Source organism: Macrotis lagotis, chromosome 1, assembly GCF_037893015.1.
Source record: "Macrotis lagotis isolate mMagLag1 chromosome 1, bilby.v1.9.chrom.fasta, whole genome shotgun sequence".
Lineage (NCBI taxonomy): Eukaryota > Metazoa > Chordata > Mammalia > Peramelemorphia > Peramelidae > Macrotis > Macrotis lagotis.
The window spans coordinates 825,358,070-825,380,163 of NC_133658.1; the positions used below are offsets into that span (position 1 = coordinate 825,358,070).

The following is a 22,094-nucleotide window of genomic DNA, read 5'->3' on the forward strand; positions in this document are numbered from 1 at the left end:
TGTTCCACTTTTCAGGATCTCTCAGTCACTAAGAATTATAGAGAATGTTGAGGACCCACTCAATTTAAACAAGATACACAAAGTAAGGACAATGTTTGAAAAAAATATTTCATTTATATAAATTGAATTCTGGAAAACATGCAAAAGAATAGGATAAAAATGGCTTTTTAAATTTTGAGATTATTTATAAGAATTCATCAAAACTACCATAATCTGTGATCAAAGAGAAGCAAACAATGTCTAGTGAACTCAAAAATAGAAAGACTCAAACAAATTACATAGTCTTCTCTCTAACCATTGCAACTATGTGATATTTATTCTCTAGTATCTGAATAAATCAGTCAGCAATCATTATGTTAAATGACTACTATGTAATAGGCCCTGGAGATACTAAGAAAGACAAAATACAGTCAGCCCTTGCTCTCAAGGAGTTCACATTTTAATGGATGATACAACATGTACACAACTATGTTCAGCAAGATGTATATAGAATAAATTGGAGATAATCAATACAAGGAAAGCACTAGCTTTAGGGAGATCAGGAAAGATTTCTTTCTTGTATGATTCAAGTATGAGTCAACTAATCCTGGTTTGGGAGTCAGAAGACCTGAGTTTAGTCTAGGCTCTGTCACTGAATCGTTGTTTGACACTAAGTAGATTCTTTAATCCTTGTATAACTGATTCTCCTTATCTGTTAAATGGGTCTAATAATATTTTCATTCCCCATGGAATGGTATTGTGAGGAAAGTGTTTTGTAGGCATTAAAGATCTATGTAAATAATTATTGATGTTGCTGGGAAACCAAAACATTCTACCCATGGAAGTACTCTGTAGCTGGCTGAAGGAAGTATCATTTCCCAAAGTAAGAAATTCAATCACTGTCAGTAGTTTTATCTAGGTCATTTGAAATGCAATTTCTGGAAGACTTACATAGCTGACATTGTTGAATAGTCTAAGAAATGTAATTAATCACTATTAAAAGGACTAAATGGGAGAGATTATATATTTTAAAAGAGAGTTGGATTTTATAGATCTAAAGGTATATATTTTAAGATAGTTAATAACACCTGACCATTGTACATTGATTTATAGTTGATGAAGAACTTTATTTAGCACAGAGTATTTCATGAGTCTTTGAACTAAGTTTGGTACATAAGTCAGATAGTACTTTATAAATAGTGAGTGACCTGTGCAAAGTCACATAGTAAGTGGAACCAGGACTAAAATCCAAATCTTCTGACCTTTAGTGTTTTTTCCCAGGATACATTAACCCAAATATTGTGTAAGTACTAATAGTAATATTTAGGTTTTCCATAATAACATTTATACAAATTTTCTACTGGAGAAGTTTAAGGATATATTCAATGATGAATTTCCTTCCTTAAAATTTTTGTACAAATTCACAATTTATTGAATAGCATCTTTATGTAGCTAAACAATTGAATTTTTCATGTATTTTTCAAATTAAGTAAAGGAAGTTTCCTAACTTTAGTACTGTGCCCTGCCATCAGGCTTGTTTTCCTAAAAGGTCATTTTTACCATGCCACTACTATGTCAAGTGAAGTCAATAAACATTTATTAAGCTCCTGCTATTAGACAGGAATTGTTTTAAACACTAGGTATAAAAAAAAAGCAAAATTAGAATCATAGAAAATATGCAAACCCCCCCAAAACTATGTACAAACAAGGTGAATATAGTATAAATGAGAGATAATCAATAAACAGAAGGCATTATCTTAGAGGGAAACTGGGAAAAAGCTTCTTGCAGAAGGGAAGATTTTCACTAAAGACTTGAAGGAAATCAGGCAATCTAGGAGGTGGGTGACTTCTTACCTAAGTGAATAACTTCAACTTCTTTGCCTGTTATTCAATTTGGCTTCCTTCCCCAATTTGGCTTCAATCTAATACCCCCAATTAAGATCCTCCAACTACAGCTAGGGTTAGGGCAAGTTAGAACGGCCTCATTTTCCAGAATACACTGAACTCACTCCCACCTCTAAGCCGTTGCTCCTGCTGTACTTCCTTCTCCCATTCTCTGAAGGTGGGAATAGAAACAAAAGAATGGCTTCCATTGTGCAGAAGTACCTGTTCTACTTCAGTCCCAAATTTGTTGACCTACCTATGCAAAGTCTTAATAAAAATGATTAGCAGACATCAATTTTCTGAGGATGTTTGTGCTTTTAGCTTCCACTTTTTTTTCTTTTTTCTTTTTTTTTTTTTTAGTTTCCACTTTCAATGAGTACCTGGTCAAACTTGCAACTTTTGAGTTAGGACAGTGTTTTTATAGCAATGCATTGAATCAAACCCAGAACAAAATCTTAATTCACCACTTTTCCCCTGCTCATGCTCCGGGAAAGAACCAGATATTTACTTATTCTATAAATGTCCATTTCTGATGCATTTCTATTCATATAATCCTATTTGATCCTCCCAACAACTTTCTAAGTTGTAAGTGTTAAAGTATTATTATCTCCATTTAACAGATTAGAAAAATTGAGGAACAGGGAGATTAAATGACTAACCCATGGGCACACACAGACAAAAAGTATTACTGGTAGGATTTGAATTTAAATATTTCTGGTTCTAACCAACTTGGTTACATATCTGCTGAGGTATACCTCAACTATGTTATTGGGAAATAGGCTGCACATGCAAACTTCAAATTTAGGTAAGCCACTTTTCACACTCACACTCATGTGAAAATCCTCTCTAGCCATTCTTCTATGCATTGGACACCAGAGAACATGGGAAGAGAGAATTCTTTCTTCCACCTGATACGAAGTCATGCATTTTTGTTTAATTGTTTTCTAGGAACTTTTAACAGAGTTTATATTTCCTTAGAAAAAGATAATTATCTGACTTTAGGCTAATCTCTCAAATACAATTTGAATCATTACCAGCCAGTATAAGTGAAGGCAACAGATTTGATCAAGAAAAAAAAAGCTCATCAATTACTTAATCATTTAACAAGTATTTACTAAGGCCCTATTCTATTTTAGGTGCCAGGGCATCTTAAAAAAAAGAATTCTGTTCTCAAACAGCTCCTATTCCATGGGAGACAGAGACAGGGAGGTATAATATTATATATGTGTTCTTATATGTATATACATATATATATATATACATATATGAAGTAAATTAAAGGTAATTGGGGGGAGGCACTAGCAGTATGGATATTGAAGCAAGATGGACCTAAAGGAAAGGATAATTCTTGAGCCAAGACTTGAAAGAAGCTAGGAGTTCTAAGAGGAAGATGTGAGGAAGGAGTTCATTCTGGGCATGGATGACAATCTGGGCAAAAGAATGGGAGATAGGAAAAGGCTATGTGTGAGAGACTGTAAGTAGAGGTCAGTTTTGCCTGGACCATAGTGTTCAATTTATCTAAAGTCTGGACAGGTAGTTAAATCAGATTTAGAGTCAGCCTCAGAATTCCTAATTGTGATGCTGGGCAAGTCACTATCTGCCTGTTTGCTTATCTTTAAAGTGGAGATCATAATAGCAGGGTTGTTGTGAGAATCAAATTAGTATCTGTAAAGCTCTTTCCAAATCTTAAAGTGATATGTAAATGCTAGCTGTTATTTTAGGAGAGACAGATAAAGAGCAACCTTTAAGACCAGTCTCTGAATCACTCTGGCTGGATGATGCTGGGTCAATTTCTTAACTTCTCAATGCCAGAGAAAGTTAGTTTTCTATGACAATCCATGTGGCTGGTACAGGAACTCCTAATTGTGATGGGAGAAATATATCCTCTCTTAGTTCATATGGAGGGCAAATGCTGTCAAATATTTATTACAATGCAGAAATTATGAAGGTAAAAACCTAGGATTTAGTATTATGCTGAAGTATAGGTTCAGGCTTCAGAGGACACTGAACAGTTATAAGGGTTCTAACAAGACTTCTTATAGGCCAAATTATGTAAGAATTACAAAGAAATAATTTTTTATGAATTGAAAATGAATTATGAATTGAAATCTTGTATGTTTCTATTAAAAATAGAAGTTAAAGATAAGACAGTCATAATCATATGCTTCCTTCAATATCATAAAAGTTGAACAAACTTAGTTAAATAGAGTCATAACCTTATTCATCTCCTAAGAAAACAAATGGCAGCAAGAAAATTCCATAAACTAAGGTTACAGCTTAAAGGAAATTTAGAGGATTCACAAATAGGTTAATTGAGGAGGATTTACATGTTGCCAAGGAATTGGAGATAGTTGAAATTCTTTCTCTGCTGCTTAACTAATGACTGTTTAAGGCTCTTAATTTTTATATCCCTTGGGAAAGCTTTTATTCAAGTAAAGTTAAAATTAAAATAGACTTTTAGTTAGCCAAAAATTGCAGGACTCTGAGACTGAAATGATAAAGGGAAATAAATTCCTATAACATAATCTCATTGTTTAATCTAGGTTATCCTTGTGTACCTTATATCAATGAAATCACAAATCTGATCCCCAAACTGTATTTTAAACTTGAGTATTTAAATTTTTTTGCTTTTATTTTCTTTGAGTGATATTTCTTTCTTTTAAAAATTTTTTTTTTGAATTTTACAATTTCCCCCCCTAATATCACTTCCCCCCCCCACAGAAAGCAGTCTGTTAGTTTTTACATTGTTTCCATGATATACATTGATCTAAGTTGAATATGTTGAGAGAAATCATATCCTTTAGGGAAAAAAAAATATAAGAGATAGCAAAAGTATATAATAAGATAATGGTTTGTTTTTTTTTTTAATTAAAGGTAATAGTCTTTGGTCTTTGTTCAAACTTCACAATTCTTTATCTGGATACAGATGGTATTCTCCATCACAGATTTGTCCCTGATCATTGCACTGATGGAATGAACAAGTCCATTTAGATTGATCATGATATTTCTCTTAAGGTTAACACTGAGAAATTAATTCAATTCAATGAACCACTATTAAGCATTACTGTATGCAAGGTGAAGGACTAGGAACTGAGCCTAGATAAGAACACAGGAAAAGATAAGCATCCAAATGACTTTGATTAAAGGGAAAGTTTGATAATTGCAAAGGGAGAAGTGTAAGCAAACTGAGACATTTGAAGAGAAAAGATCATTTTTACCTAGGATAATCTGAGAAGACAGGATTCCCAGAGAAATATTGAAGATGGGTCTTTAAGGAAAGGAGAGAGTGGAATATAGAGTTGGGTTGTCACAGGGAAGGGGAGAGGCTTTGCAGGAAGGGGTATTATGAACAAAGAAGACCAGGGTCAGGGGAAAACAAGATAAGAATGGGAAATGAAGAAGTGTCCATTCTAGTTGGAACTTAGAGTACATGAAGGGGCTGTACCTGGACATAAGGCTGTTATTAGATGGGAACCAGTACCTGAAAACTTCAGAGCAGAAGAATGTCTAGATTCCCTGAATGTTAGAAATATTACTCTGGCATCAGTATACAGGAAGAAATGGAAAGGGGACATATTGAAGATAGGAGGACTTAATTGAAAACCTATATTACAAGAGTGTTCTACTGGGGAAAGGAGAGGAGTCACTGGAAAACAAAATATGAAAACATTTTATTTTATTTAAGGGGTTTTTTTTTTTGGCAAGGCAATGGGCTTAAGTGGCTTGCCCAAGGCCACACAGCTAGGTAATTATTAAGTGTCTGAGGCTGGATTTGAATTCAGGTCCTCCTGACTCCAAGGCCAGTGCTCTATCCACTGTACCACCGAGCCACCCCAAAACATTTTAAAAGTAAATAGTTGGGGCAGCTAGGTGGTGCAGTGGATAATGCACTGGCCCTGGAATCAGGAGAACGTGAGTTCAAATCCAGCTTCATACACTTAATAATTGTCTAGCTGTGTGACCTTGTGCAAGTCACTTAACCCCGCAACCTTGCCAAAAAAAAAGATTCTTTAAAAGTAAATAGTTATGAAAAGAGGAAATGAGAGCTGTGAAATAAGGTGCTAAAGATGGGAGTGTAGAAGAGGGGTCAAATGAAAGAGGTATGGCATTAGGAATTAGGTATAGAGGTCAATTGATCAGCTAGCATTTATTAAGCACTGCCTTAAACATTAAGATTATTAAATCATTAAACACAAATTTTGTGCCAGGCACTTCCTAAACATTGAAGAAACAAAGAAAACCAAAAAAAAAAAAGTCTAAAGGGAGAGACAACATGCAAACAATTATGTATAGACAAGGATAGTCTCAGACGATAAGTCACTAAAAAAATTTTTTTTTGGTAAGTCACTAAAAATAAAGAGGACTGGGAAAGTTTCTTGCAAAAGTTCAGATCCAGGGAGCAGGACATTATGAAGAAGAAAAATGTGGGAGGGTTAACAAAGAAATCAGTGACACTGGATCTCAGAAGATATGTGGAGCAAAGTAAAAGAAGACTGGAAAAGTAGGAAGAAGTCAGATTATGAAGGATTTTAAAAGCCAAAGAAAGGATTTTGTATTTGAACTTGGAGGTAATGAGGAACCCCTGGATAATTGAACAGAGGGATCACATGTGTTTTAGAAAGATAAATTTGATAGCTGAGGAGAAGATGGATTGGAACTGGGGAGAGACTGGAGACCGGAGACTAAGAAGCTATTTCAATAGTCCAGATGAGAGTCTGCCCCAGGATGGGGGCAGTGCCAGAGGAAAGAAGGGAGCATATATGAGAGATGTTATGAAGGTAGAAATGATAGGATGTGGCAGATGATTGAATATTAGGGTGCCTGGGAAGATGGTGACTAGGAAGTTAGAAAGAGGGAAGCATTTAAGAGGGAAAAGATAATGAAATCAATTTTGGAATTGTTGAATTAAGATTTTCTATGCAACTTGATTTCCAGTAGACAGCTGGAGATTTGTGAGACAGTAGGCCAGCAGAAAGGTCAAGGCTTGACAAGTAGATCTGAGAGTCATCTGCATAGAGATGATAATTGAAACCTTGTGAAGTTAGGAGATTACCAAGTAAAATAATATGGATAGATAAGGGGGTCCAGGACACAACCTTAGGGGAAACCCCATGGTTAGTTGGTGTGATATGTAGTTGAAGAGCCAGCAAAAGAGAAAGAGAAGGAATAGTAAATACAGGAGAACTAAAAAAAAAAAGGCAGCTTTACAAAACCTAAAAGAGAAGTCTTCAATAATGTCAAAGATTTCAGAGAGGTCAAGAAGGATAAGGACTGAGAAAAGGTCATTAGATTGATAATCAAAGAGATCATCAGTAAGTTTGAAGGGAAACATTTTAGTTGAATGATGATGTTGAAAGCCTGACTTCAGAGTTGAGAAAAGATTGAGAAGGGGAGGAAAAATAGATCTATTGTATATGATCTCAAGGAGTTTAATCATAAAAGGGAGGAGAGATATAGGATGATAATTAGTGGAGGTGGAAGAATCAAGTGAAGGTTTTTTGAAGATAGGGAGTATGGGTATGTTTGTGGATAATAGAGAAGCACCTAGAAGATAAAGAGATGGGGCAATCTTCAGGGAATGAGGAGCAAGCAAGATACATGGTTGCAGTTGGGGAGATAGGAGGAGAATCTTGAGAACACCATGTTACTGAAGAAAGGGAGGAGAGTGGGATACTGAAGTCAAAAGAACACCCAACTTCTTCGATTCTCCTCAATTTCTTTGCAGCCTTTGTTGCTGTGGATCTCCCTCTTCTCTCTAAGATACTGCTCTTTCCTGGTTCTCCTTCTATCAATCCACTTTTTTTTTTTTTTTAGGTTTTTGCAAGGCAAATGGGGTTAAGTGGCTTGCCCAAGGCTACACAGCTAGGTAATTATTAAGTGTCTGAGACTGGATTTGAACCCAGGTACTCCTGACTCCAGGGCTTTATCCACTGTGCCACCTAGCAGCCCCTATCAATCCACTCTTGAATCTTCTTCATGGATCTTCATCCAGTTCAGACTGTTTAATCTAGAGGTGGAAAGGAATTCAATTCACCCTTACTGGGTTGTCTTTAGTCCTCTTCTCTTCTCCCTCTCTATTGCTTTACTCGACAACCTTATTAGCTCCCCTGGATTTAAGATGGAGCAACTAGGTAGCACAATGGATAGCTTACCATGTCTGAAGTCAGGAAGACTCATCTTCTAGAGTTTGAATCTGTCCTCAGACACTTAGTAACTAGCTATGTGACTCTGGCCAAATCATTTCAATCCTGTTTGCCTCAGTTTCTTTATCTGTAAAATGAGCTGGAAAAGGTCATTTTACAAATCACTCCAGTATCTTTGCCACGAAAACCCCCAAAGAATTGGTCTTTGATTAAATTGCAACTATGATTGTTTAGGTGTCTTGAAGGTGATGTTTTGTAGACATCTTATATTCAAACAACTATCTTTCCCCCTAAACCATCTTCTCTGTCTGATTGGTTTATAACTTATATGTCATCCTCAATTCATTTTCGCTCACTCCTTGAATCCAATCTTTTGATGAGATTTATCCATTTCAGGGCAGCTAGGTGGTATAATGGCCCTGGAGTCAGGAGGACCTGAGTATCTGACCTCAGACACTTAGTAACCACTTAGCTATGTGACCTTGGGCAAGTCATCTAACCCCATTGCCCTAAATAAATAAAATATATTTATAAAAAAGATTTATCCATTTCACCTTGCAACATTTCCAGTATGTATCCCCTTTTCTCCTCTGCCACTGCCACTATACTGGTTCTTTAATCTTATGCTTGGACTATTGTAGTCTGTATGTGATTCTGCCTACCTCAAGTCTCTCTACTCCAATTCATTCTCCATTTATTCACCACAGTGATTTTTTTCCTAAAATGCACGTCCAACCATTTCAGCACATACTCAGTAAACTCCAGTGGCCTATTGCTTCCAGATTCAAACACAAAATCCTGTTTGACATTCAAAGTCCTTCATAACTGGATCCTTCTTATAGACACTAATCTCTTTGCTTTTCCTCAAGTAAGACAGTTTATCTTTCTTGTTCAGGCATTTTTTTTTAAAGTTATCTCCCTTTCCTGGAATTCTCTCTTTCTTCAACTCTGCCTACTGGCTTCTCTCCCTTTCTTTTATGTCCCAACTAAAATTCATTCTTCTCTAGGAATTCCTCTTGATTCTAGTGCCTTCCCTCTTTAATTATTTCCTACTTTTCTTTTATGTAGCTTGTTTTTACATGTATGTGTATTGCTTCTCTGACTAGATTGTGAGCTTCTTGAGGGCAGGGACTGACTATTGGAGGTTAATGTATGTTTGATTTACTGATGGTGACCTTAGAATTGTTTTTTTAAAACACATAAACATTTATTTTCCCAACTATATGCAATGGCGTTCCACAATCATTTTTTTTGCAAGATTTTGAACTTTACATTTTTCTCTCTCCCTCTCTTCCCTCTCCCCAAAGCAATCTAAGCTACACATGTATAACCATGTTGAACATAGATCCATATTAATCATGGTGTGAAAGAAGAATCGAATCCAAATGGAGAAAAATACATTAGTGGGGGGAAAAAAAGACATAATACATAAGACAACTTTTAAAAATTGAAGCTTGAGGGGCAGCTAGGTGGCACAGTGGATAGAGCACCGGCCCTGGAGTCAGGAGGACCTGAGTTCAAATCCGACCTCAGACACTTAATAATTACCTCGCTGTGTGGCCTTGGGCAAGCCGCTTAACCACATTTGCCTTGCAAAAACCTAAAAAAAAATTGAAGCTTGTAAGCTTTTGTCTGCATTTGAACTCCACAGTCCCTGCTCTGGATACGGATGGTAGTTTCCCTCCCTATGTCTTTTAGACTTTATTTTTATTATTAGGCTGCTGAAATGTCCAAGTTCATCAGGGTGGATCATAATGTTCCGGTTCTGCTCCCTTCACTCTGCATCAGTTCGGGCTAGTCTCAAGTCCCGTCCCTCATGTCTCATAGGGTTCCATCACATTCTTATAACCACAATTTGTTCAGCCATTCATTCCCCGATTCCTGGGCATCCCCTCAATTTGCCACTATTAAAAGAGCTGCTATAAATATTTTTGAAAAGCGTTTTGTTTAACCTTTTTTTGTGTGATCTTAGAACTGTTTTAATAGGACCAGAGGAATGGAGTTCGGTTGACAAGGGGTGGAGGAAGGAGTGGCAAGGAATGAGTGGAAATGGCTCAAAGACAGCTTTCGCCGATATCAAGGATGGCTGTAAACGGTCATACAGAAATTATAGTTCCGTCATGTGCCCGCTGCATACAAGTCCGCTATTTGTGCAAATTCCCTCCGGTGCCCTCCCCGGTGCACGGGTCCTCTCCTGGAAGGCGGGTGGAGGCGCAGCGCGGGGCCGGGCCCGGCCCGGGGGCAGCCGGGGATGCGCGGGGGTCCGCGCCGCCTGCGCCCCGCTCCCGGGGGTCCCTTCGTTGTCGGGGCGGGGGGCGCTTCGGCGTTCTCCGGGCGTCCCGCCGGGCGCGGCCGGCCTCGGCCCTGGGCCGCGCGGGCGCCGCCGGGCCCCTCCGGTCCTCTGCAGAGATGCGGGTGAAGCGGCGTGAAGGGTTGGGCTTTTTTTTTTGTTCCTAAAGATAGAACGAACAAAAAAAAAAGTACAACAATCCAAACCCAACCGTGTCGGCGGCGGCGTCCGGGCCCGGCGGGGGCGGGGCGGAGGCGAGGGGCGGGGCGGGCCCGAGTCCCGCCCCCGCGGCGCGCCCTCCCCGGGAGGAGGAACAAAGGCGAGGAGGCCGGGCGGCGGCGGAGCCCGAGCGGGGAGGCCAGGGCGGGCCGGCCACGGGCCCACCTCCCGCCGGTCCCGCGTGTGCCTGCAGCGGCGGAGCCCGAGCGGGGAGGCCAGGGCGGGCCGGCCACGGGCCCACCTCCCGCCGGTCCCGCGTGTGCCTGGAGCGGCGGAGCAGCCCACGAGCAGCCGCAGGTCGGTCCGGGGTCTGGGGCGAGGGCCGGGCCGGGCCGGGGTGCGCGCACACCGCGTGCTCCGGGGCCCGCCGGGCCGGGCGTCGGGGCCCGCCGGGCCCGGCTCCCCGCGGAGGCCCGGCGCCGGGCTGCAGAGGGAAGGGCCGGGGAGCCGGTGGGAGCGGGGCGGGCCGGGGGTCCGGCGGAGGCCGCACAGAAGCCTGCCGCCCCCTAGGCCAGCCCGGGCCACGGAGGCCTGCTCCCGGCCTTCTCCACCCAAGCCGGATCTCCGCCTCCGGGCCAGGCTTCCCGGGCAGAGGAGCGCTTCTCCTCATTGAAAGCGGGCAGAGGGCTTTGACCGACGGGAGATGGGCTTATAGAGAGTTCGGAGACCCCCGGCCCAGCGCCTTCCGACCAGCGAATGCCTGGCCCAAATCCCCTGGGGAGCCGGGCCGGCGCCCCGGGTCTGCGGCTGCCAATCCGGTACCCGCCGCCGCCTGTCCCGGTGAGACTCCTAATAACTGGCCTGGCCTTTCTCGGCCAGGGGCCGCTCTGCAGAGCGTGCTTGGCGCGCTGTCTGGCCTTTGACTTTCTCCACCTGGCAGCTCTACAGTCCTTACCTTCCTCCATTGCATTCTAGGTCTGGGTGGACTTGTAGCCCTCACAATAATATGAGCTTAGCCCCAAAACAGGAATACTTTGGGTACAAAAATAATGTAGCAAGATTGCTCGTGTCAATAATAATTCTAATAATAGCTACATTTTCAAAGAATTTACGGTTTCAAACCATTTATACATTTTATACGTGTATTAGTCTATTTAATCCTCATAATATAACCTTGTATGATAGTTTAGACCAGACTTTTATGTATTTTAGGGAAGACTTTAAATTTGGGTTCCACCCCCTTTCACAAACACTTGAAAATGTAATCACCTGTATTATTATTGTTCATCAGAAGACACTTATCACCATTGCCCATGTGCCACTGAGTATATTTTCAGACTTTAAAAACATGTACATTTATAAAATTAATAGTAAAAGTTCTCTCTGTAGCCACCATTCTCCTTGGCATTTTGTGCTTTAGGTGACTACCTGATGTGTTACCTTTTAGTTCTGGGGGAACCCTCAGGTTAAGTCTTCTGATTCTAGATCCACTGCTCTGAGTAGTTAAAGCCATTTGATTCTTTATCTAGACACTTCTCCATCTGGACTTGGAGGACTTGTCAGTTAACTGGTTAAGTTTCTTTTTTTCTTTTTTCACCTCCCTTCCTCTCTCTTACCTTAAAAAAAAAAAACTGGTTTCTGAGAGCTGACTGTATTCACCCTACCTGTCTGCCTACTCTCATTTCTTGCTCTAACACCAGGTTGCTTTTCTCTTTAGTTCCCACCTACTCTTATGTTCCCCCTGTCCCTGGTCCTCCTTGTCACAAAATCTTTGTGAAAAAAGTCCCATTGTCAATTCTGCTCTCTACCATAGAACTCCTCTTTGTCCCTTTTCAGAATCACAGCTCAATGGCAAATTTTTCTAGGACTGTACTTTAATTAATCCTACCAATTCTCCAAGTTATCCTAGAGTCATATAATTTAAAAACTAGAAGGGACCTTGGGGATAATCTTTTAGAGTCCAGCCCTCTTATTTTATAGTCATTTTATAGTGCCTAATACATTTGTAATATGACAATAATAGTTTTGGACTGGTTGGCAAGTTTTGGAACTTGGGTTCACAGAATGTCAAAATAGGAAAACAGGAAGGGCTCTTAGGAGCAATCCTTACCCAGAGAAGCAAGAATCCTTTCTTCTTTATAACTAATAAATGGTCATTCAGTCTTTGAAGACTTTTAGTGAAAGAGAATCCACTAACTTCCTGGGGTAGCCCATCACTTTGGAGTAACTTAAAGGTTTTATTTATATTAAGGCTAAATTTGCTTCTTTTTTAGGTTCTTCTCCTTATTCCTAGTTTTGACCTTTGGGGTCCACCAAGACCAAGCCAATTCCTCTGGCCAGCAGAATGTTTGCTTCTTGAAGACAGGGACAATTTAGTTTTTTAATCCTTAGGACTAAGAATTCACTTGGTACTTAATAATGTATTGAATTGAATTAAATTCTTCAAAAATATGAAGACAGCTATTTCTCTCCTCAATTCCTCTGTCAGAGTTTTGTCTACTACAGGCTAAATATTCTGTTCCTTCAACTAATTCTCATTTGAGCCCTCTAGCATATTTTAGTCTTACTAAAAGTGGTAGCCAGAGTTCATGAGATCCACTGGGGGCAGAATTTATCAGGACGGTCACATCTTTAGTCCTGGACATTATACCTTTTAATGCAGTCCAAGATTATGTTAGATTGTTGACAGTACATGTTAACAGTAGAGCTTGTTGTCAGATTGACAGACCAGTAGGCCTCATTTCCCTCATCTTTTATGAAATTTGACTTTTTGGACTTTACATTTATCCCTACTAGATTTCATGTTAGTAATATGAAATTTAGGTTTGGTCCAATTCAAGTGTCAAGATCTTTACAAGTTTTGATTGCATTCCATTGTATTAATTGCACATAACTCTCTGCTCCTTATTGTCTTCAAAATCGGCAGGTATATCATCTGAGTTTTTATCTAAGTCATTGACAAAAAAGGTTAAATAGCACCATGCCAGTTTATCTATGATATATCTTTGAGTAAGTCATTTGACTATCAAAAATAAAATGAAATTAATTATAATTTTTTTTAGTTTTATAAGGCAGTGGGGTTTAAGTGACTTGCCCAAGGTCACTCAACTAGGTAATTATTATGCATCTGAGACCAGATTTGAGCCCAGATCCTCCTAACTCCCCATTTTGACACCTTGCTGCCCCTAATTATAATTTTTTAAAAACTCAGATGTGATTTCATTGGTGTTGAGAACTCATTCTAATGCTTTTATCTGAATCCTGTAGCTTTTAATCTTAGCAATTTGCTTGGGGGAATTGAGAGGTTAAAGACATTTCACATAATTAATATGCATTAAGAGATAGTACTGGAACTTGAGTCTTCCCTCCTCCCAAGTTAGCACTCTAGTCATTATATTAGGTGAAATTCATAAGTTAGCTTTTTTGGCTCATAGAAGTAGGTCTACAGAGGGGTTGAGTTGTCTAGTTCAACTCCCTTAGTTTGTAGATGAGGAAATTTGTGTGCAGCCTTGAATTTGTTCAATATTTAACCAATGATAAATATCCCTTGTCTGCAGATTGATTGCATTAGCAGAGAGCCTGGCATGTAATAGATGTTTGACAAATATTGATTGATTAAAGTCAATCATAAAGGTATTCTCTGTAGTGTGAATCTTTTTTTCCTAATGACTTCAGCTACACTATTAGATTTCTAGGGAAAAGCTGTGTTGGAAATTTTGGGTGAGACAAGTTTCACAGAGCAAGTAAAGCCTGTTGATTAGTAAACCACTTCTCCTTTCTTGCATTTTGCAGCATTTTTCCAATATAGTATCCTCCCCTTTTTTGTTTCCCTCATTGCTTATCCATCATCTTGCATCTTTATGTATATTTGCACATATATGTAAATATACACATGCCATATACATTTATATGGCTTTGTATATGTATACATTTAAAAATACTTTAGAATTTACAAAGTGCTTTCTTCACAGCTATGAAGCAGGAACTACCATTATATTTGGAGGATGACTTAATTGAGACTACAGAAGGTTAAGTGACTTACAATATCACTGGCATTAGAGTCGAGAAAAACAGAAGTGTGCTTCTGCCAACTCCAGACATCTTGCCACTATACTACAATGTTGTTTTACTAGACTGACTAGTATTTTACAAAGGGCTTAGACGCATTTATTTGCCTTGCCAAAATTACCTCAGATGTTAGGCACAATTTTGGTGTTAATACTTCTCTCTATCATTAAATGATTATTAACCATTTATTTATAATAGGGAACAAGATAATAACAAAGGAAGCTGTTAATCTACTGTAATAATAACTATTAGTTAAAAGTATTTTTTGAAATCTATCTTATCTGCTCCACACCTGAGTTTATAGTGCTTAACCATCTTATCTACTTATAATTTATTTTTTCATTTATCTGTGTTAATGTCTTATTTCTTCTTAGCATATTGTAAACTCATAGCAATAGACTGTTTCTTGTTTGTCTTTGTATCTTTCCTGACTTCTGTCACTCTTATGTTACACATAGAGTGTTAATACATCTTTGTGGAATGAATAAATGAATGTTTGCTTAGAAGGCAAAGCAAACCCATGGAAACCCCAACATCATAGGTTAAAAGTGGTTACATGGGTTCCTCTTTTCTATACATAGAGAAGAGGAAAAAAGTTATATATAGTCATGGGAAAGAAAACATATTTGCCTACTTCACCTTAATTTATTTAAACTTTAATTGGGAGGAAAAAAAATTAACTGGAAAACATAACATTATTTATTCATAAAACTGTAGTGGAAACCAGTAATTTTAACCTGAATTCTTATAGTAAATAAAGTAGAACTTTAAATAGATATTCTCTATGAGCACGTTAGGATAAAGATTTAGTGGTTGGTTGATAAGGGTGATGGAGGGAGGGGGGAAAGACTGAAAATATCTTTGTTTACACTGTTATTTTGCCTATATGTATTTTTCATAGATGTGAGAAGTAATTTCTTCAGACTTTACAGATCTTGACAGGAATGCTAAACCTTTTTTGTCCCTCACAAATTATAATGTATATATAAATTACTGAAGTAGAGAAATTTGACCTATTTGATATCCTTACCCTGTCCTTACCCTGAGCTTTCTTTTTCAGATTCATAGGATGACATTCTGAATGACTTTTATCAAGATACACTGGAAATGAAAGGGGAAAGATATAAAAGAAGGGATGAAAGATTAAGAAGCAAAATAGAGGAAGGGCAGGAGAGAAAGACAAAAGACTGAATGAAACTACACTGAGAAGATGAGATAATAGGATTGTGAAAAAAGGGAGAGTATTGGGGGAGGTTGTTAAAAAAGAAGAAAAGAAAGGGGAAGAACAGGAGAAAATCCTAGGAGATGAAACTTATTAGTTGAGTGTTTATATAGTCCAAGAATTAACACAGAACCATAAATAATTTTCCCTCTCCAAACTTACCAAGTACTGACTTCATTCCTAAATTATCTGATTAAACTAGGCCTGTTTAGGGAGATTTTTTTGAGGTATATTCTAGAAGTTAGTATTCAGTTTGGAACTAAAGTTACTAGACTGAAAGCAGAGATAGAAATGGGTGTTAAATGGGTTATTTTGTAAAGTAACTAAAAAAAAAATCTACATTATTTCGAGTAGGACTATAGCTTCAGAGCTGGAATGGACTCGACTGGCTAAGGTCACCTAGGGCTTAAGTGAAAGACTCAGATTCCAAATTTAATATGTGTGTGTGTGTGTGGGGGGGGTTTCCTTTCCAGTATTTTCCAGTATACCATCTTGTAAAACACATCCAGTAGCTTATAGTCTGGTCATATTGTATCTGTAGAACTTCAGAGAAGGTGATCCTTCTATATTCTCTTTACTTTCAGTAGGATCTGAATTATGTCATAATCGTCTTGGTAATGTTAACTAATATTCATTCTAGGAAAGGTAGCATGATGAAGTGGATAGAGAATTGGTCTTATAGGAAGACCTGGGTTCTTGTAAGTCCTACCTCTGACACATCCTGCCTGAGTGTCCTGGCTCAAGTCACTTAATATTTTAGTGCTCAGTTACTTTCAAAAATTAATTGCAGAGAAGGTGGTAAAAGTGCAGTAGTAAAGAAATTTTTTCACTGTAAGTTCACTATACCAATGAAATCACAAGTTTGATTTCTATTTTAGTTCCCATCCTTTCACTCAAAATATACCAGAAAAAAAATGAAGAGAACTACTATCCAGCAAGGATGTATACAGAACTTTTAGCAATTATTTGCACTGGACATTTAAAAAAAAATCAGTGCTGAACTCTAACCATATACTCTCCTGATTCCTTTTAATTAAATAAATTTTGAGGTGTGACCTACTCTGGTACTTGATAACTCACTCTGTTCAGTTTTTATTTGTATTTGTACCCTGCTTTTCAATATCAAACATACCTAGCTGCCCTGAGTTAATATTCTTGAAAGAAGGTGGAGGATGCTATACAAGGCTTTCCAAAATGGAAAAGTTATGTGTGTGAGCTCAATGTGGATTGTATGTTTGGGAGATAGACTTAGCTTAAATCTGAGAAGCTCATCATTTGAAGTTTAGGCACAAGGTCTATTTTTTTGGCTCTATCAACTTATGGAGACTATCTAGTGACTTAGAGCAATTGAGTACACCTTAAAAAACTAAAGCATTTTCATATTCTGTAATACTATTTAATTCTTTTTTTTTTTTTTAGGTTTTTGCAAGGCAAATGGGGTTAAGTGGCTTGCCCAAGGCCACACAGTTAGTTAATTATTAAGTGTCTGAGACCAGATTTGAACCCAGGTACTCCTGACTCCAGGGCTGATGCTTTATCCACTGCCACCTAGCCACCCTATACTATTTAATTCTTGAAAGAATCAAATTGGGTGTGTTTTATTGCCCTATTATTCCCATTTTTTAGAAAAGGAAATTGAGAGTTGAAAGTTTGTCACATAGTTACTAGTAGAGCCAAGACCTGAGCTCAGATCTTACGTTATAATTTTGATTTTATTTAAGACAATATGATCTTAAAGTAAAAATGTAACTTGAATAAAGGGAGCACTCTTACAAGTTTGTGAAGCCATTATACTTCAGTGGTGCTCATCATATTTTTCTCACATTTTTAAGGATTTTACTTTTTTTGGGGGGGGGGGTTCGTCTTTAAAAAAAATAGCCAATAAAGTAGAGAAGTTTTTTTTGGATCACTTTTCTAGTGGGACTTGGTCTGGTACTAGTATTTACATCTTTTCATGGCCCCTCCATCTTCTCTTCTCCCTGCCCCCTCCCCCAACTCACTACCCCAGAGTTAACATCTCAGTTTTAGCTCATGACTTGGTTATGATGTTAAGTCAAGAAAATGTAAAACATTTCTTTTTATGGGAATTATAGTGTATTCATCATCACATTCAATATAAAAGACAGTAGACACATGGGTAAATTCTATTCAGTTCCTCAAAATAGTGCAAAAAAAAGATTAAGAAATTTTTAAAATTCTATTCAGTTCTTCAAAATATTAGTGCAAAAAAATTAAGAAATTTTTAACGGGTGCTCAGATATTATATTTACATGTGTGTATACTGAGCTGTGAAGTTATCTTCCCAGTAATAATGTAAAGCTATGAGTTGATTAGGGCCTCATATCTTGTTTGTCATTCTTTTTTTTTTTTTTTAGATTTTTGCAAGGAAAACAGGGTTTAAGTGGCTTGCCCAAGGCCACACAGCTGGGTAATTATTAAGTGTCTCAGACCGGATTTGAACCCACACTACTCCTGACTCTAGGGCCGGTGCTTTATCCACTACGCCACCTAGTCACCCCGTTGTTTTTCATTCTTAAATTTCTCTTTCTTTACCTTTCTTATTAGAAAACACTGTCTTGAATTTTCTTTGTACATATTGCAGTTTCCTTAGATTAAACCCCTTTCTATGTTACTTGTGTGCTAGGAGTAACTCTCCTTCTAGTTCCTTGGCCAAGTGAGTCTTTTTCTTCTGATTTAATTTGTACAGCTGGATATAACCCTCAGGAAACACTGGCCCAGCTAGTGGGAATAATGAACAAAGGAAGATTCTTTTTCATCTGTGACAGTACCCATTCTGTTTTCCTTGACACTGATATAACCATAACTTTAGTGTCATTATTGTAGTCTATCTTAATCATAATGAAGGAATGAACTAGACTGTGCCAGAACTTTGGACAAGATAACAGTCCTGTAGTGACTAGGAGAAATATGGGGGAGGAACAAGACTTGGGTGCTACCAAACCTTTACAAGAGAACTGTGATATCTCAGAGCAGCTTTGCTACCTTTCTGGAGAATAAATGACCTTTGTCCTAAGCCACAGACTCATAATTCTGTTGAGAATGCTTTTCTTTTTCAGTCAAAGCCCACTTCTCCATATGATGGCCTAATTTTTTTTTAATCAATTGATTGAAGTTTTTGCCAATAGGGTAGTATAATCATTTTTCAAAATGGAAGAAGTGATCTTTTCTTAACCTAATCTATAAGATGTATTTATAGTTTATATAGGACCACATGAAAGTCGTTTGGTCAGCAAATCTTTACCTTTTACAAGTATCTTTTTTTCTACTTTTAAAATAGTTGACATACTCATCATTTTACTTTCATTGGCACTTTTTACTTTAGGATACAAATTCAGTTGTAGCTCTCTTCAAATGATTTAATATAAAAATTACATTTTCTCCCTTGATTATTTATATGACTTTTAAAAAGGGCCCATAGATTTTTAAGTTTTGTTGATATTTGCTTTGGTTCATATTTCCAAAACCAAAAAAAAATGAATTTTGGTAGTTATTTGTTTTATATGACAATTTATTAATTTATTATAGGCTGCTCACCAATCTTTGTTGAGAGTGGAAGATTTGGAGTATGTTATCCCTAAGATAGGGAAAGATAATGCAATCTTGAAAATTTACTTTGTAGGGGAGGGGGCAAAGAAGAGGCAAAGATGTTTACTTGCCCAAATAAGCTTCCTAAAGAAGCAGCAAATGGAAATAAACTTTAAATAAAGTTCAGTGATTTGCTGTTTTATTCTTATCAGTTTTGCCTGTAATTCCTACAGATGACTATTCGTTTCCTTCTTTTCACCTAAGGAGACAAGGTGCTGTAGAGACCTGACCTGAATTTGTATTTCTGTACTCCTTATTTCTAAAGTAGCCCTACAGTGTTTTTTAATAAAAGCCCACAGTTCAGTTTTTTCCTTTGGGCTTAGAGTAAAGAGCTTGTTCTGTTCAAACACTGAATAGCTTTGTTCCTGACAGCTAATGGTCAGCTCCCTGTTTTAAAACAATCCATTGGGTGCCACATGCTTAACTTGCACTTGTCTCTAAGTCCTCACTCAACCTCAACCAACACTTGTGTTGGGGAGCCCACACAGAGGCCTTGTGCCCTGGGCCTTTTAACAGGGAGTGTTTAATGGTCCTAGTGGTATGCTTGTATAGATTTGCCTGTCAGTGGGATGATGACACATGTGAGGCAGTCTTGAATACAGTGTTCTCATGTTTTCTCCTTGATGTTCTAGCCTGTTATTCTGGTGTGCAGAATCTGTATAGTAGTCTAAATAAAAAGTGAGATAGGACAGAGAAGAGCAACTTTGACATAGGAAGTACTGAATCAAGACCATTTTATCTGATGGCTTCCAGAGAAAAGATTTAGCAGTTTGTATGTAGGAATATGCAAGTGTTATTTAAATGATCACTTTAGGTTAATAAGCATATGATTCTCTTAATTATTACTAGTTCTTAGTGGAGACCACTGATGAAGTAGAATCAATAAAATGGTTTTTTCTCCCTCCCTCTTTGACAGGATATGATGGAGCTACTGGAGGAAGACCTCACATGCCCTGTTTGTTGCAGCTTGTTTGATGATCCCCGGGTTTTGCCCTGCTCTCACAATTTCTGCAAAAAATGCCTGGAAGGTATTTTGGAGGGTAATGTCCGGAATATGCTGTGGAGACAATCCCCTTTCAAGTGCCCCACTTGCCGGAAGGAAACCTCAGCTGCTGGAGTCAATAGCCTGCAGGTCAATTACTCCCTGAAAGGAATTGTGGAGAAGTATAACAAGATCAAAGTCTCTCCCAAAATGCCTGTGTGCAAGGGTCATGCAGGACAGCCCCTCAATATCTTCTGTTTGACAGACATGCAGCTCATCTGTGGCATATGTGCCACTCGTGGAAGCCACACCAAGCACGTCTTCTGCTCTATTGAAGATGCCTATGCTCAGGAAAAGAGTGCCTTTGAGACACTGTTCCAAGGTTTTGAGACCTGGCGAAGGGGAGATGCTCTTTCTCAGCTGGATGCCTTAGAGTCATGCAAGAGGAAATCCCTGCAACTCTTGACTAAGGATTCAGATAAGGTGAAGGAGTTCTTTGAGAAACTGCAGCACACTTTAGAGCAAAAGAAGAATGAGATCCTGTCTGACTTTGAGACCATGAAGCTAGTAGTCATGCAGACCTATGACCCAGAGATCAGCAAGCTCAATTCAATCTTGCAGGAGCAACGGATGGCTTTTAACATTGCAGAAGCCTTCAAGGATGTATCAGAACCAATTGTATTCCTACAGCAGATGCAAGAATTTAGGGAAAAACTCAAAATCATCAAGGAAACCCCTTTACCTTCCTCTAATTTGCCTGTAAACCCTATATTTAAGAATTTTGATACTAGTCAGTGGGAGAGAATAAAACTAGTAGATGTGGACAAAATGTCATTGCCTCAAGAAACTATCCAATTTACCAGCAAGATTCCTTCCCGATTTTATCAGATATTTATGGTGCTTTGTCTAGTTGGCCTTCTTGTTTACTTCACTACTACAGTGAGCCTGGATGGGTCTTTATTTGATGAATTTGCAATTTGGAAAACCCATCTTTTCAGCTTCAGCTCCTGTTATTTGACAGAATCAGCAGAAATTGTAGATCAAGCAATTTTGTATTGGGAACAGGTGGTGGATGGGGCTTCTGTTTTTAGTGAAAGGTTCAAGAATTACACTATGGTTTTGCTGAATGGTGTGGCAGAATTTCTTTGCAACTATAAACTATTATAAAAATCTATTCAAGAATACAATCCTATTTCTGTCTTTTGTCCCTAATTGACCAAACTAATTTATAATCTGTGAAAAAAAAGATTTTAAAAATATATTGTTAAAGAATACATGCTTAGTGACTCTGTTGGAATAGCTTCTGGTAGAAATATCTCTATTACAGAAGTATTCCCCTGGAACCAACATCCTGTGCATGTGTATATTGTTCAAGTTAAGAAACTAAGGGTAAAAGTGAAACATGATGGAATCTTGTATTACCATTTCTCCTCCAAAATTTTTTTAAAGTGGGCCTCTCCTTTCCCTAAGCTGATTTTGTTCAGATTGTAACAAAAATGGAAAACACCACAAAAACAATGTGAGCTATAACATTTTGTACAGATTGCACTATAGTAATATAAACTAATTTTTTCACAATCATGCAGTAGGGATTGTGCTTAGAAAGTGTTTTTTAGGGGGCGGCTAGGTGGCATGGTGGATAGAGCACTGGCCTTGGAGTCAGGAGTACCTGAGTTCAAACCAGCCTCAGACACTTAATAATTACCTAGCCGTGTGGCCTTGGGCAAGCCACTTAACCCCATTGCCTTGCAAAAACTAAAA

At 38.3% G+C, this 22,094-nt stretch overlaps 1 protein-coding gene across 3 annotated transcripts; it reads left to right on the top strand.

Annotated features, from left to right (window-relative positions):
* Positions 1 to 803: 803 nt before the first annotated feature.
* Positions 804 to 21,513, top strand: TRIM13 (tripartite motif containing 13). 3 transcript variants are annotated; one of them, XM_074217162.1, is made up of 2 exons: positions 804 to 862; positions 20,268 to 21,513. In XM_074217162.1, the coding sequence occupies exons 1-2, from the start codon at positions 818 to 820 to the stop codon at positions 21,498 to 21,500; spliced, it is 1,278 nt and encodes a 425-aa protein (XP_074073263.1). In that variant the 5' UTR covers positions 804 to 817; the 3' UTR covers positions 21,501 to 21,513. The 3 variants fall into 3 exon arrangements, with proteins under 3 accessions (XP_074073263.1, XP_074073264.1, XP_074073262.1); XM_074217163.1 differs by lacking the exon at positions 804 to 862 and adding an exon at positions 10,711 to 10,812; XM_074217161.1 differs by lacking the exon at positions 804 to 862 and adding an exon at positions 11,026 to 11,295.
* The last annotated feature ends 581 nt before the right edge of the window (positions 21,514 to 22,094 follow it).